The following is a 15,317-nucleotide window of genomic DNA, read 5'->3' on the forward strand; positions in this document are numbered from 1 at the left end:
ATGTAAAACTTATACGGTACCAATTTTGATGCACCAGATGAGCATTTCGACAAATAATGTCTCTTCAGTGATGCTCAACCGAAATGTTTGAAATCCGAAATAACTATGAAGTTTTAGATCTAAATATAGCCAAAAACAGCGTGCCAAACAAGTGGAGTCAAATTCGTCCAAAGATGAGAGCTATGCATGAGGGAGAAAATCCTTAATTTTGAAATGAATTTCTAAATTTTATAACAGCAATTAAATATACATCCGTATTTTCAAGCTAGTAACGAAGTACTTAGCTACTGGGCTGTAGAGACCCTCGGGGACTAACAGTCCACCAGCAAAGGCCTCGACCCAGGGGTCATAATGTAAAACTTACACGGTACCAATTTTGATGCACCAGATGCGCATTTCGACAAATAATGTCTCTTCAGTGATGCTCAACCGAAATGTTTGAAATCCGAAATAACTATGAAGTTTTAGATCTAAATATAGCCAAAAACAGCGTGCCAAACAAGTGGAGCCAAATTCGTCCAAAGATAAGAGCTATGCATGAGGGAGATATCCTTAATTTTGAAATGATTTTCTAAATTTTATAACAGCAATTAAATATACATCCGTATTTTCAAGCTAGTAACGAAGTACTTAGCTACTGGGCTGTAGAGACCCTCGGGGACTAACAGTCCACCAGCAGAGGCCTCGACCCAGGGGTCATAATGTAAAACTTACACGGTACCAATTTTGATGCACCAGATGCGCATTTCGACAGATAATGTCTCTTCAGTGATGCTCAACCGAATAAATTGAAATACGATTTTAGAGAAAATTCAGCTAAATCTGACATTTCGTTGAATTGCATTTTAACGGGGCCGACTTATGCAATTTGCGAATCTATATCTAAGCTTGTGGTTTCATGCGGGAACAATAATCCATTTTATATGTGGTATTATAACAGGTGATTATAAAACTTTACAAAGGACACAATCTGGAAGCTTACTTTCAATTCAATGGGACAGGAACCAATAGATTGAATTGGTTATCCCGAAACAACATCATGAACAGTTCCTACAGAGATTTACCAGGACCTGAAATCAGCTATGCAAAGATCAGGTGAAAAGATCAATTTCATTCAAACACATCATTGTTAACTATTTTTATGAGTATGAATATAAATATTAGCATTTTGAAGAATAATGACTATACATGAAAAATCAATAACTTTGTGGAGCAATACATTAGGTGTCCAAAAGTTGGTATTACAAAATGCAAGTATTGATGACAAATGAAATTGTATTCTTTAAAGAATATTAACAGCAGCATTCCTGTTCTAAATTATAACACAAATTTCCCATTACCAGTTACAGAGAAGACAATAATACGGGATATCGGAACTAAGTTTTTTTTTGGAACTCTTCAAAAAAAAACAAAAAAACAACAAGAAGTTACGAAATTGACGCGTCACTTGGGCAACTTTTTGTAAACAAACGTGATGAATGACGATTCATTTTTGAGACAAAAGTCTCTTCCTGAATGAAAGATTTTTCTATCAGAACGTGATGTACGAATATCGGTATATCGAAAACAGGAATTATTAGATTTGGCGCGAGGAGCACTGAAACAAAATCTACAGCCAAATTGCGATTTAGCTGATGAATCGAACGACCGATTGAAACGTAGAGCCATCAATGATATTGCGTATCCCCGTCCCAATTCCTCAAACATTACATGGGATTTTTGCTTAGATAGTGTACCATTTATTGAGGCATATGACGTTCAGTATTACCTGAAAACAAGCTGCCATTGGACAAATTGACGATTAAAACATTACAAATCTGACAACAGCTTTCAACTACACTCCAATGAGTACAATGATAACGTGAGCACAGCGGAACTCCAGCCACTGTTATGTCAGGAGTCTCTGTACACCAGAGGAACGACAGGATGCTGACTCTTACAGAATGTGGCGTCTGATACAACATGATGGCACACTTGTCTCAGGAGAGTGCACATGTGTTGCGTATGTTTTATATTGTATTTAAACCACATACCCCAAAAAGTAACAATGTTCTTTTTTAAAAGTAGCAAAACACAAACAATAAAAAAAAAACTTGATACACGTACATATATATATATCCCAACTAAAATAGTATCTAAATATGGTGTGTAATTAATAAATGAATAAATGCACAATTTACATTTTCTTTATAAAGTGGTGATGGTACATACAAGCATATTTCTACCTTGTTGTTTGGACTACAGCAGTTCTGTCAAGGATTAATAGATAGGACAGAGATTGGTGTCACTGATAGAGAGGTCTAGTGGACAAACCCTGTTAAGTCGACAAGACCACTTCAAATTATTAACCTTGATCTCAGATACATATAGCAACCACAAAACCAATTACAACCATGTGATGGAATGCACAATTCTATTACAAATGAAGAATTGCATCATCGAACTGAAAAGAAAATATAGAAACTTTTGAAAGGAGAAAAATTGGCTTCATGTGCAGAGATCATTTATGTTACATAAGGAACTCCAAGTAACTTCCTAATAATCAAGTTTTATTTACTGTTTATGATATCAATAAATATAACATATTCATTTTTTTTCTTAAATTCATTTGGATTAAAGATTCATGTGTGCAACAATTCCAACACGCATTTAAAAAGTTCTTCCTCAATGCAATATTATTTTTCCCCGCGGGTTTCATGTGTGTACGCACACGCGCGTGCGATTGTGCGTGTGTTAAAAAAGCATTTGACAAAGTATTCGCTTCGTTAGTAGAGAGTCCCGTGTGGATCCGGGTTAGAATAGGTCCTCAGTACCCCTTGCATGTCGTAAGAGGCGACTAAATGGGGCAGTGCTTCGGATGAGACCGCAAAACAACGAGGTCTCGTGGCACGATAAAGATCCCTCCCTGCTCAATGACTTTAAGCGCCGAGCATAGACCTAAATTTTGCAAGCAGCCCTTCACCGACAATAGTGACGGCTCCATATAAGTGATATATTCTCGAGAGGGACGTTAAACACTATGCAATTAATCGTCAGTAGACAGTCATGGATTCCAATCTTAAGTGGGCCTGCACTCGAGATGCAAGAGTAGATGATGTTACCTTCTAGTGAGGTCATATAAAATATCTTCTCATATCACTGTAAGCGTTGAAAGAAACGTCAACTATTTAAAATATATTGAGCTGAGTCTGCAGCTTTTGGCGAAAGGAACTCTACTGGCAATTGGTCTCCTTTCAGTAATGAACTGTAGCGGACAGTATAAGAGGGAATTTATACTGCCTCGCTAGAGAGCTGGGTTTTCTATTGATGTGGTAGAGTCTCTCTCTTGATCACGCAAGTTAAGCAACGGCGAGCGTGATCAGCACTTGGCTGGGTGACCGCTACACGTTACAAATTGGTGGCAGCGTAGTGACTCTGGTGTTTGGCGGGAGGCCTGCTTCAGGTAGAGTCTCTTCGGAGCTCTGGGTACGGACGTGGATTCGTCCGGGGACGACGGTGGTTGTCGTCGGGAACGGTGTATGCCGTTGCTGAGCAGGTGTCAAACACTCAAGAGATAACTCACGCTAAACTTCGGGACGAACCTTCCCTGAGCGGGAGGAAATGTAGCGGACAGTATAAGAGGGAATTTATACTGCCTCGCTAGAGAGCTAGATTTTCTAGTGATGAGTTAGTCTCTCTCTTGATCACGCAACTTAACGAGCATGATCAGCACTTGGCTGGGTGACCGCTACACATTACAGAACGAAACATTCTCAAAGTAGAACTGCATTCTGAACAACAGAAAACTTTTTTTGAATACATTTACTAGTAATGATATTGAAGTAATCGAAAATGATCATGTTTTGTTTCTACCTGTCACTTTGGTGTATATGTCCACAGTTATGTAGATCCTAAGACGACCAGACGTTTTTATATTTCGGCTAAACATGACGGCTGTGCAGCCGATTCCGGATGGATGGTGTTAAAGGAATCTTACTCAAGTATCTGCAGTATTGACAGTGTATCTTCAACAACTATTTGGTTCAGTGATTTGGGAACAAAGAATACATTTAATAGTGAGATAATTCTTTTATGTGATACTGGAACAAAGAAAACACTGCTGTTAATCATTATAAAATATTACGAATTTTGTGAATAAATTGACTATTTAGTACAAATATAGATACTTAGATAAATATTATCTACACGTACATGATACATGTAAAATTTCTTTATTAGAATTTTATTTTACAATTGTAGATCTTGCGAAAGCCGACACCATGCTAGTTGAAGTTGAAATCGGTAAGAATCTACCTGATTAAGGAGGAATAAACCACTAGAGAAATCTGATATGGATGAAAAGTGGATGTTACGTACAATAATATTTCGAAATTGAAAACTCAAATATACTTCATTCAGTTAAAAATTGTAGTTTTAGCAATCTGAAAAACTCAAAACCACTGCTGGACTCGAACCCGCGATCTTCAGATCAACAGTCGACACGTGCACGTTTTTTTTTTCTCTCTCTCTCTCTTTCATAGGTGCACGTTAACCGATTGAGCCACCCACCTAGGTATTCTTCAAATATTACTGATGTTCTAGGTCACTTGTGTAAACTCAAGTGACGTATTGTAATTGCTCAGCCTCTGGTGACATGCGTCGTCCGTTAATAAATGAACATTTGTATGCCCCCGAGATCGAATATCGGGGGGGGGGGGGGGGGGGGGGGGGGCGTATTGTTTTTGTCCTGTCTGTCATTCTGTAATTCTGTCTGAAACTTTAACCTTGCTAATAACTTTTGAACAGTAAGAGATAGAGCTTTGATATTTCACATGAGTACTCCTTGTGACCTTTCCGTGGGTACCAACATTATTGACCCAGTGACCTTGACCTTGAAGTTTAATCTACTTTTTGAAAATTTTAACCTGCTTATAACTTTTTAACGGTAAGTGATAGAGCTTTGATATTTCACATGAGTATTCCTTGTGACAAGACCTTTCCGTTGGTACTAAACCTTTTGATCTTGACATTTGACCTACTTTTTTTTTTACACAGGTCATAACTTCTAAATGGTAAATATTAGATCTTTCATATTGTACATGAGCATTTTTTGTGACAAAATCTTTCTACTGGTACCAAGATATTTGTCCTTGTGACCTTGGCCATCTTCAGAATTGGCCATTATCGGGGGCATTTGTGTTTCACAAACACATCTTGTTTATCTCCTTGAAAACTATTATTCTAATGATTCTTTTCGAATTTGGTATGAAGCACCTTGGGGACATAAATTGTAAATTCAGGAGTAATACACCCCTGGGACCTCAGGGGCGTGCGAAATTGATCAGTTTTAGATTCTTCTCTGCAACTGCATACCTGTAAGAAAAACAAAATACAAAGCGATATACAGCATCTACCGAAATTAAAAAAGCGATAAAGAGCATCTACCGAAATTAAAAAAGCGATATAGAGCATCTACCGAAATTAAAAATTTCATGATCCTCGTGGTAGAGGTTCTGATTCGTGTTTATGTTTAAAACATTTAAATCATATCTTATTTAGTATATAGTGTTTATGTTTAAAACATTTAAATCATATCTTATTTAGTATATAGTGTTTATGTTTAAAACATTTAGATCATATCTTATTTAGTATATAGTGTTTATGTTTAAAACATTTAGATCATATCTTATTTAGTATATAGTGTTTATGTTTAAAACATTTAAATCATATCTTATTTAGTATATAGTGTTTATGTTTAAAACATTTAGATCATATCTTATTTAGTATATAGTGTTTATGTTTAAAACATTTAAATCATATCTTATTTAGTGCTGTTGATACTAAATTGAAACCAAATGGATATCATTTAAAACAAATAGGCAGTCCAAAATTATAAATTTGATGATCCCAGGGGTAGGGGCCAATATGGTCAGTTATCAGATGTGAACAAGAGAAAATTTTAACTTCAAGATGACCACCATTCCAATTCCTTTCAAATTTGGTATTGAAGCACCTTGGGGACAAGGAGGACATAAATTGTAAATTTCAGGACTCCTGCACCCTTGGGGTCTAAGTGACGGGTTGAAAACTGCCAAAAATTTACTAATTTGTAAAAATCTTCTCCACAACCGCACATCTGTATGAAAAACTAAATGCATAGTGATGTAGAGCAAGAACGCCTCTACCACAATTGCAAATCATGACCCCAGGGTAGAGGTTCTGACTCCAGGGCGGGGGCCAATCCTGGTATGTGCATGTAGTGTATATGTGTAAAATACCAAAATATTTTTCACGCTACAGTGTATTGATACTAATTGACACTAAACAGATCTTTAAATGGAGTAGGTAGTCCGTTACCAAAATTGTAAATTTCCTGATCCCGGGGAACGAAATGCAAAATTAGGCATAGCAGAAAAAGGAGTACCATAATTGTGAATTTCTCAACCTCAGAGGTTTAACTCTAGGACGGGTCCAAACTAGTCATATGGTGTTAATGTTACATGCATTGTATTATGTAAAGTCTTCCATCAGTGTCTGCACTTTTAAGGACATTTCAGTTTAAAGAACACATTTTGTTTTATACTGTTGGTGAATACGTATATTATGTATTAGAATTTAGCTTAGATATGCAGAACAGGGATTTTTTTTTTAGATTCTGTAGCCCTCAGAACTAGTGATACTTTTAACTAATACTCAGGTGACCAATAAGGCCTGTGGCCTCTTTTTCATTTTATGGGGAAAAGTCAAATTTCAATTGCATACTCTTAAACCCCACATTTTGTCTTTTTGATATATTCCTGTTTACCATGTTTGAATCAAAATAAAACAAAACATTTTAAATCGAAAAGTGGTTTTATGACATCGAACATGAATTTCGTAAAGCCTGGCAATTAAATCTGTATCAAAATCTTTGAATAGAAAATACACATAAACAATAATGATATGCATACATTGTACGTCAATTTAACAAATATGATTTGGAGCCATATGACAAACGGGATGATTTCAGCTTCTCCATCATAAACTTCCCATATTTATGTAGCAATATTCCATTATCACTTGCATATGGTGTTTATGCCTCTCAACTGATTTGATACCCAAGAGCTTGTTCTGTTATGGTCAATTTGAAATCGAGGCAGGCTACTGACTAACAAGTTGATGTTACAAAGGTTTCAACAGTCTCGTGTAGGTCAGCAATTCACAAATTCTATGGTCGTTATAACGATCTACAGTGTAGTTTGTCAATACAACCTATCAATGGGCCAAATGCTGTCTGACGCGTTTCACACTAATTGTTAAGCCATTCTTTACACACCGATTTGACTACGGATTACTCTGTTTATCTGGACAAGAAAAAGGGCCCACGGTGGGTTTGACCAGTCGACAGGAGATGATAAGTCATCCTAGGCACCCGATCCCATCTCTGGTATGATTAGGGGTGCGTGGTTGCCCAACTATTAATTTTGTATTCCTTATAGGAGTGTAAATGTTGGTTACGGATGAAATTCCAGATGGAAGAGTTATCTTTCTTAAACTAGCCAGACCCAGATAACTTGGTACTTTGCGTAAGAAAATTATGCAATGAATACACTGGGAGAACGCTATTCTGTTTTACTTTTATATATTGCATTTCTAGTCAAGATGCGGGTATGTCTCCCAGCCATTGTTCTCTAATTTTAGGATTCACATTTTTTCGTCATGTTAAATAAATGACAATATTTTACACCTAACATGTTTTTTCTGTTATGATTTACATAGAAACAAACAGAGCAGCAATGTTGTCTTGGAGTGAGAGCAAAATATCAACATAAATATACTCGAGAAACTAACTTAAGGGGAAAGCGGGTTAACAGGAAACATACAATATATTACAAAATACACAACGCATTAAAGAAAAACAAACCAAAAGAAGACTATATATTAAATTAAAACGTATGACATACTACACATGACAACACACACGCAAGTGAATAATACACACAATATTAAGAACACAAATAAATACTACACATAGGGAGGCACAGTGATTCAGATTTTTAAAATTACGTACACATGTACACTGACATTAATGGTGTTAAAAATTCCTATCAAACACGAAAAGTGAAGGTAACGACTCTTAATTCCTGTAAAGAATACAAAATTAAAAACAGGAAAGACACGGACCCCTGGACGCACCAGAGGTGGGCATCCTCTACTTATTAATAACATAAAGATACTTGTAGTTGATTTTTTACCTAGTCAACGAAGGGAATATTAAACTAATAAAAATGATATACAATTCATATCTAAAACATAAGTCAATGCTCGATTTACATCGAAAATATCTAAACATCAAGCTACAAAGAAAGTTTCGTTACTGAAATGACTGATAATTTAGCAACAATTGATTTATTTTTGGTTACTCTTGTGTTTGTAACTGATTGTTTCTCTGAAAGAATAATTTGAAAATCATCTGCTCTCCTTGTCTTATAATCATAATTCTAAACCAAATTAATGACATGTAATTAAAGAGTGCAAGGATTCAAACATTCGGTTGTCTTAGATTTTTATTCAACTGAAGATGAAACAAAATCGACGCTGAAACTGCTTCAGCAAACTTTCTGACGACAGTTTGTAATATTTGACAATTACTGCAAAATGTTCAACGGATGAATGTGCGTTATAGCACGCATACATTGTATCCAGAACAAGTGACTCTACCTTGTATGTTTTCTTGTTAGGCAAGACTTAAGCTTCTCTGAAAACATGTAAAGTGTCTAAGAATCCTTCAGTGGGTAACTGTCGACAGACAGGGTGGCTTGGTAGAGTTTTCATTCAAACAAGAGCAGTCACATTGCTATGTCTGCACATTTAGGATCAAATACCTTTCCATTTAATACTGCCTGCAAAGATATCTCTAACAAATAAATCAGTAATTCATAAATACATCTAGCCTCAATGTCAAACAATTTGATATATAAACAAGGGGTTAAGTTCTATAGAGTAACATGTACATATTGTGTTTGTAGGATTCTCGAAGTTTTTCTATTTTTTAACGATACTTAAATGACAAATTTCATGTTTTTGCCCAAAACTTAAAAATGACTCCATGCACTATAGTCAAACAATCTGATTTATCATGAAAGGGTTACATACTTTCAGAAAATAATTGTTTTCAAAGGGACATATTACATGTATCTATATGAAAGGTGAATATAACGACCAGTGATCAATCTCATAACTCCTATAAGCAATACAAAATAGAGAGCTGGGCAAACACGGACCCCTGGATACACCAGAGGTGGGATCAGGTGCCTAGGAGGAGTAAGCGTCCCTTGTCGACCGGTCACACAGAAAATAAATCATCTTTTAACCCCATAAGTAGCAAATGTCCCCACATATTTATGTCAAACACGCCAATTACATATCTTCGCATTATACTTGTTTGCAAATGTCAATGTCATCTACATGTATATATGATCTTAAGAGTTTTAACAATTTTCGGCTATTATTTTTTTTTATTTCTATTAAACTTATGGCACGGCACTGTTGTAACAAAATACACAGCTTTACACAGATAAAACCACCGATGATCTAAAAGTTGAATTGGTCACGTGACTCACTTAAAATGGCAGATTGACGCGATTATTTATAAACATTGATTTAAAATCAAATAATTTTGGTTAAAACAGGTGGAATAATGTATGATATGTCATACAGCTTCATAACTACATACGTGCGATAATTTAATAACGTTTTTACGAGATGGGAAAAAAAATGCTGTAATTCGAACCATACAGCTTTAAAGATAAAATCAAGTATTAGCCCCAAACCTCATAAATGCTCCCAGATATTAATGTCAAACAACTTTGTATATAATCAAATGGTTACATACGTTCACAAAATACTTCTTTGCAATGTCAACGACATCTATATAGGATCTGAAGAGTTTTCTCAGATTTTTGTTGTTGTTGTTTTGTTTGTTGGTTTTTTTTGTTTTTTTTTTTACGAAATTCATGTTTTTGCCCCAAAACTCATAAACGCCCCCTCGTAGAAATGTCAAACAACCTAATTTATAATCAAGGGACTATGTACTTTCAAAATATACTTATTTACAAAAATCCCTAGTGGGTCCCCCATTACCTTTACTAGCCCATGGTCTAATTGTGGCACCCAAGAACCGCTGTATTAAATGCTTTCAACCAATCTTTAAATTCATTGAAGCAAGCTAATATTGGAACATGCAGTAACTTTTCTTTGTAACGGAAGTATTCTCCACAAATAACATACGGACCGGTAACAACGGTTGCTGAAGTTAAAATTTCACATATGGGCAGGATATACGTACATACATGTCTTAAAGGTGCTGTCACCAGAATTAAAGACCAGCTGCTCAATATCTGATGATGTATTTCGGTTGAGCATCACTGAAGAGACATTATTTGTCGAAATGCGCATCTGGTGCATCAAAATTGGTACCGTATAAGTTTTACATTATATAAAATCATTTTGATACACTACACAATTATACCTCATAAAATCAGTTAAAGTTGTGTGATTTGAATTTGTAAATGACATGCTGTATATAATGGAAATGTTCATAATAATCTGTATCGTGCGAAGAAAAGGGTAAATAATTATCTAAACCTGTGGTTCTAGATCAAAAAGAAAGGTATTTTCATCACTTGCAAGAACTGATGATGTTGGTGGCGCTGTCTGGTATTCCCTGCAGCTGGTCCTCACACACGACGTCAGAATTCAATGCAGCTCCCACCTTCACCTTTCAAGTTGCCACCTGTAAAATATCAAATGTATATAACGAAATGAATAAACATTGATGACAATATTAACGTTCTAAATTATCTATCTCAGTTTAAATACCTGTTTACACGTATGTGAGCACTACTGTATGAGTTACCTGCAACACATCTAAACTCTATCATTCATTTATTAACTGATTTCTCCGCTAGTTTTGATAGTAGTAGTGAAAGAGAAGATATGAACTGAACAACTAGCAAACGATTAACCCCCTCCATCTCCTCAATTAAAAAAAAATTGCCTTCCTGGGGGAAATCACTGAGGCAATTTTAGCTTACTAATCCTCCTCACACCACAAACCCGGACACAATTCGGGTTTTTAAATTGGGCCTGTCCCCTCTCCACTAGGAAAAAACGATGATGCGTGCCTGGGGTTAGAAATATTTAAAGTAATGAAATTTAATGAGCCAATCAAACGAAGTAAATTTATATGGCGAAATGACTCGTATACATCAAATTGCGTGAACATGAATTCGCTTGTGGTCTGTTCATCAAGAGTTCTTTCATGTATTTTAATAACATAAATAAAGGCTAATCTTATTTCACGAGTGATGCCTCGCATGTATTTAGGAATCTACAGTATTTATCATTAGGATGGTATACGTAATTTAAATCAGATTATTTATTTTTGCTGAAGTCTCGCGGGTTGTGAGATAATACGATGTAGGGGGTAAGCCGCTACAGTGTAATCCCTTGTCTCCGGTTCTGATGATTAATATCACTTTATCCAATTCTACTAATATTTTCTATTACTTTAGATGTTACCTGTGAAAACACTAGGCTACAAATCGACAACACCACTTATATAACGACAGGAAATCTATACAACGATACAGTGACATACCGTTGTTTAGAGGGATTCAGCTATTCATCCGGGGACTTACTCAGACGATGTACGCACCTCGGAACATGGAGTGGAGCAAGTCCTGTCTGTACACGTATGTTTATATTAAAGCTGCCATCAACATTATTACATGAGGACTAAATTGATATCTTTAAGATTTGTATTAGTCCTAGATACCTATGAAAAGTGTTTCTTTCTAATACTAGTACATGTATATTTAGTATAAACTATGTATGGCTTTCATAACGATTTAGCCACTTTTAAAAGAGGTATCGGTATTTGCCCTTTGTATACAGTCTGTTAACATGCATGGCCCTGTGTATAAAATTCGTTTGCACACCCTCTTATTAGTATCATACCAAAACATTTACTACTTAAAAGTTGCGCTCAGGCGAAAAGGGCTTGGGATTTTCTATATGATATTCTCAGTACTGAATTCTCTACCACTTTAGCATTAAAAGACTTCTACTTGCTGGATCCCGTTGGGATCCAGGTTAGAATAAGTCCTCGGTGCCCCCTGCTTGTCGTAAGAGGCGACTAAATGGGGCGGTCATTCGGATGAGACTAAAAACTGATGACCCGTGTCATAGCAAGTGTGGCCCAATAGAGATCCCTCTCTGCTCAAAGGCCGTAAGCGCCGATCACAGGCCTACATTTTGCAGCCCTTCACCGGCAATGGTGACGTCTCCATATGAGTGAAAAATTATCGAGAGGGACTTTAAACAATAAACAATCAATCAACAGGTCTGTATGTCTAAAGTAAAGGTCACTACCTAGCCAGATAGTTTTTATGCATAAATGGATTTAAGATTGGTTCCAGCTGGCAGAGCTTGTAACAAAATTTACTTCGTTTATATCGCTCATTCTTACTATTGTACTGTGGAAGAACTTTACTTGAATTCTACATTTGGAAATCCAATTTATACTTCAAAATGACGTTTACGTTGTCAGCACATCTAAAATAACAGTCAATGGAAAGAATGAATATTAAGTATAATACCTATACTGGATTCTAAAAATTCGCAGATACCCTTAAAACAAAGATATATATATATGATCCAGTAAATGTATTATCAAAATTATATCTTTGCTCCTCGCGAAATTATTAACTGCTGTGGTAAAAAGAAAACTTAAGAAGTATTGTGACACTACATACTGCAAGAATTGGTAAATCAGGAGGTTTTTTGTGCTCATGTTGAGGCTTATGGATGAATTCTACCTCATACGAATACATGAACCTAAAACAGGAGCACAATTCGCGCCCATGGAAATTTCAACAGACTGTTGGAAGACCCCATCGCCAAAGACTACATAGATATTGTCAATGAGGAACTTCAGTATTTGTTTGATACCAGGGTATCAACTTCTGAGTATTTGTTCGAAGAATCAGAGTGATATTTGCACAAAGTGATTTTTGGATGAGTATCAGAAGATATGAATAGTTTCTTGGGGTGCAAAGATACGGGCTTGCTTATTTACTGTATCTATGTCTGTAACTACGGTTTTTGTGAAGTTTTGGAATTCAGTATAGGTAAGGTAACGTGTATCATGTCCAATTGACTGGGATATCAAATGAGTTTAAAACTGAAACAGAATTTCGAAGAATTTTGTCTTTTGAAAAGGAACTTGTAGTGTAAATTTGGTTACGATATGTGTAATTAAAGGCAAATTCGTTTAAAATACGATTGTTATAATAAGTCATACAAAGACAATGTTGTAACACGCGTACGTTTGTCAGAAAGATCCAATACATATTCCACACGTACATTGTAACCCTCACTTCTATTTGATACTAGATATTAATGCTCCTCATACATTCATATTTTTTTACCCAGTCTGACAAGGAGTCAAGATGTCTCATAATGGAGAAGAAATTCTACATGTTAATTGAAAGATCGGGGTTTTTATCTTTTAAAATAAATGTCTGATCATTTTTATTAATATTGACATCACCTGTAATAGCACGTCCAACTGGGCACGGGCATGGAAACAAGCATATGGAGGCGGATTTTGTATGTGTTGGTCTATATTTAGGCAATGTATATCTTTTGTAATTAAAAGATTTAAATGCGAGAGTAGACGTATATTTGTAGGAAATATAGAGTATATACTTGGAACTTGAAATATGATGAAACAGAAGACTGAAGTTTTTGTGACGAAGAATATAGCTTATGTTTACGGCATCTATTCCGCTGTTAGTAAATCTATTGATGTTTTCCGCCACACTCAACAATGTTTCAGTTACCTGGTGGCACCCAGTTTTTATTGGTGGAAGAGAGAACCCAGGTATAATGGAAGAGACCATCGACCTTCCAAAAGTAAACTGGGAAAGTTTCTCACTTACCGGCGCGAGCGGGATTCGAACCCGCGCCGACCAGAGGTGAGAGGCCGTGTGATTTTAAGCGCGATGCTCTAACCACTCGGCCACGGAAATCTATGTTGAAGGACCGGATTCCGCGTGATTCGGAAGGATTATCATCCATAACCCGCTGTGGTTTAAAGAGCCTTTAATGGGCAACATCCATAATCATAGATATCAGTCTATATTCTGGTTTTGAAATATCCAAGTATGGATTTGCTTTGGCTTCTTCAAATAACGTATTCAAAACTGTCAAAGAATATCGGGAAATATCCCAGCAAGCTCTGCCCTCCATAACACGCAAAGACCCTCAGGCGAGCACATATTTTTATATTCAATCAATAACCCATTGATGTTTACCTCATACTGTCATATTAAATTGGTTTTCAATCTTATTCTAGTATGTTCGTGTCCTTGCAAGCAAACTGGATACATAGAGATAAATGACACGGAAGCACTTGGAGCCATCGTGAGAAAAATCAAGTCGGAACTTTCTATCAACGTAAAAGAAACATCCCGAGCTCAGCGAATGAAGACGAGTGCTGTAGATGAGCGATTATCAGTCAAAGCAGTCGGCGGTGTATTGGGGGGTCTTGTTTTAGGAAGTCTCGCTATATTGGTTGTTGCCAGTGATGTGACGGTGTTGTTAAATCATCTGAGAATTGCATATCGTAATATAAAGGTTTGGTTGTCAAAATTTAAGGGCTAAACGATCTATGCCTAATACAGACAGTTAAACGTTTGTAAATGTTTTTCTTGGCCATGTATTACTTTTTAATGGTCTTGTGGATGAAATTTCATGTGTTCGATGCATCCAGATTTTGAATTATCACACAAATCTCTCCCTCCCTCATGAGATTTGAATTTGCAGTGTTCGAACTTTTGACATGTTTTAATCGGTTGGAGATTTCATTACTATTTTTCATAGACGACTCCTATTATAGTATAGCGCAGTGTGTCGGTCTGTCATCATCTTATGGGTTACATAAAGACTGTAGTAAGGCGAGGAGAATCAAACTCCGCGAGCAAATTGGACACTTGGTTTGCGAAGTTGTAATAATGCTAAAATAATCAAACTTGATACTCATATTAAATCATCGAAGATTTGATGAAAGGTGAAGACAACGAACAGTGATCAATCTCATGAATCCCATAAGCAATACAAAATAGATAGTTGGGCAAACACAGATCCCTGGCCAAACCAGAGGTAGGTTCAGGTGCCTAGGAGGAGTAAACATCCCCTATCGACCGGTCACACCCGCTCAGAGCCCTATATCTTGATCAGGTAAACGGAGTTATCCGTAGTCAAATTAGTGTGCCATGAACAGCCTAACAATC

General features: G+C 36.3%; 1 protein-coding gene across 1 annotated transcript; it reads left to right on the forward strand.

The window, feature by feature from the left end:
• Positions 1–11,214: 11,214 nt before the first annotated feature.
• LOC130048555 (uncharacterized) lies at positions 11,215–14,963 on the forward strand. Its single transcript, XM_056145428.1, has 3 exons — positions 11,215–11,221; positions 11,535–11,714; positions 14,381–14,963. Exons 1-3 carry the CDS (start codon positions 11,215–11,217, stop codon positions 14,686–14,688), a joined length of 495 nt encoding a protein of 164 aa, XP_056001403.1. The 3' UTR covers positions 14,689–14,963.
• Positions 14,964–15,317: the final 354 nt, after the last annotated feature.

Source organism: Ostrea edulis, chromosome 1 (genome assembly GCF_947568905.1).
Source record: "Ostrea edulis chromosome 1, xbOstEdul1.1, whole genome shotgun sequence".
Classification (NCBI taxonomy): domain Eukaryota; kingdom Metazoa; phylum Mollusca; class Bivalvia; order Ostreida; family Ostreidae; genus Ostrea; species Ostrea edulis.

What these genes read in the sequence shown, in the direction of transcription:
- LOC130048555 (XM_056145428.1), top strand. An exon ending in AGCAAGTCCTGTCTGTACAC is followed by an intron (nt 11,715 to 14,380) that starts GTATGTTTATAT and finishes ATCTTATTCTAG; the next exon opens with TATGTTCGTGTCCTTGCAAG.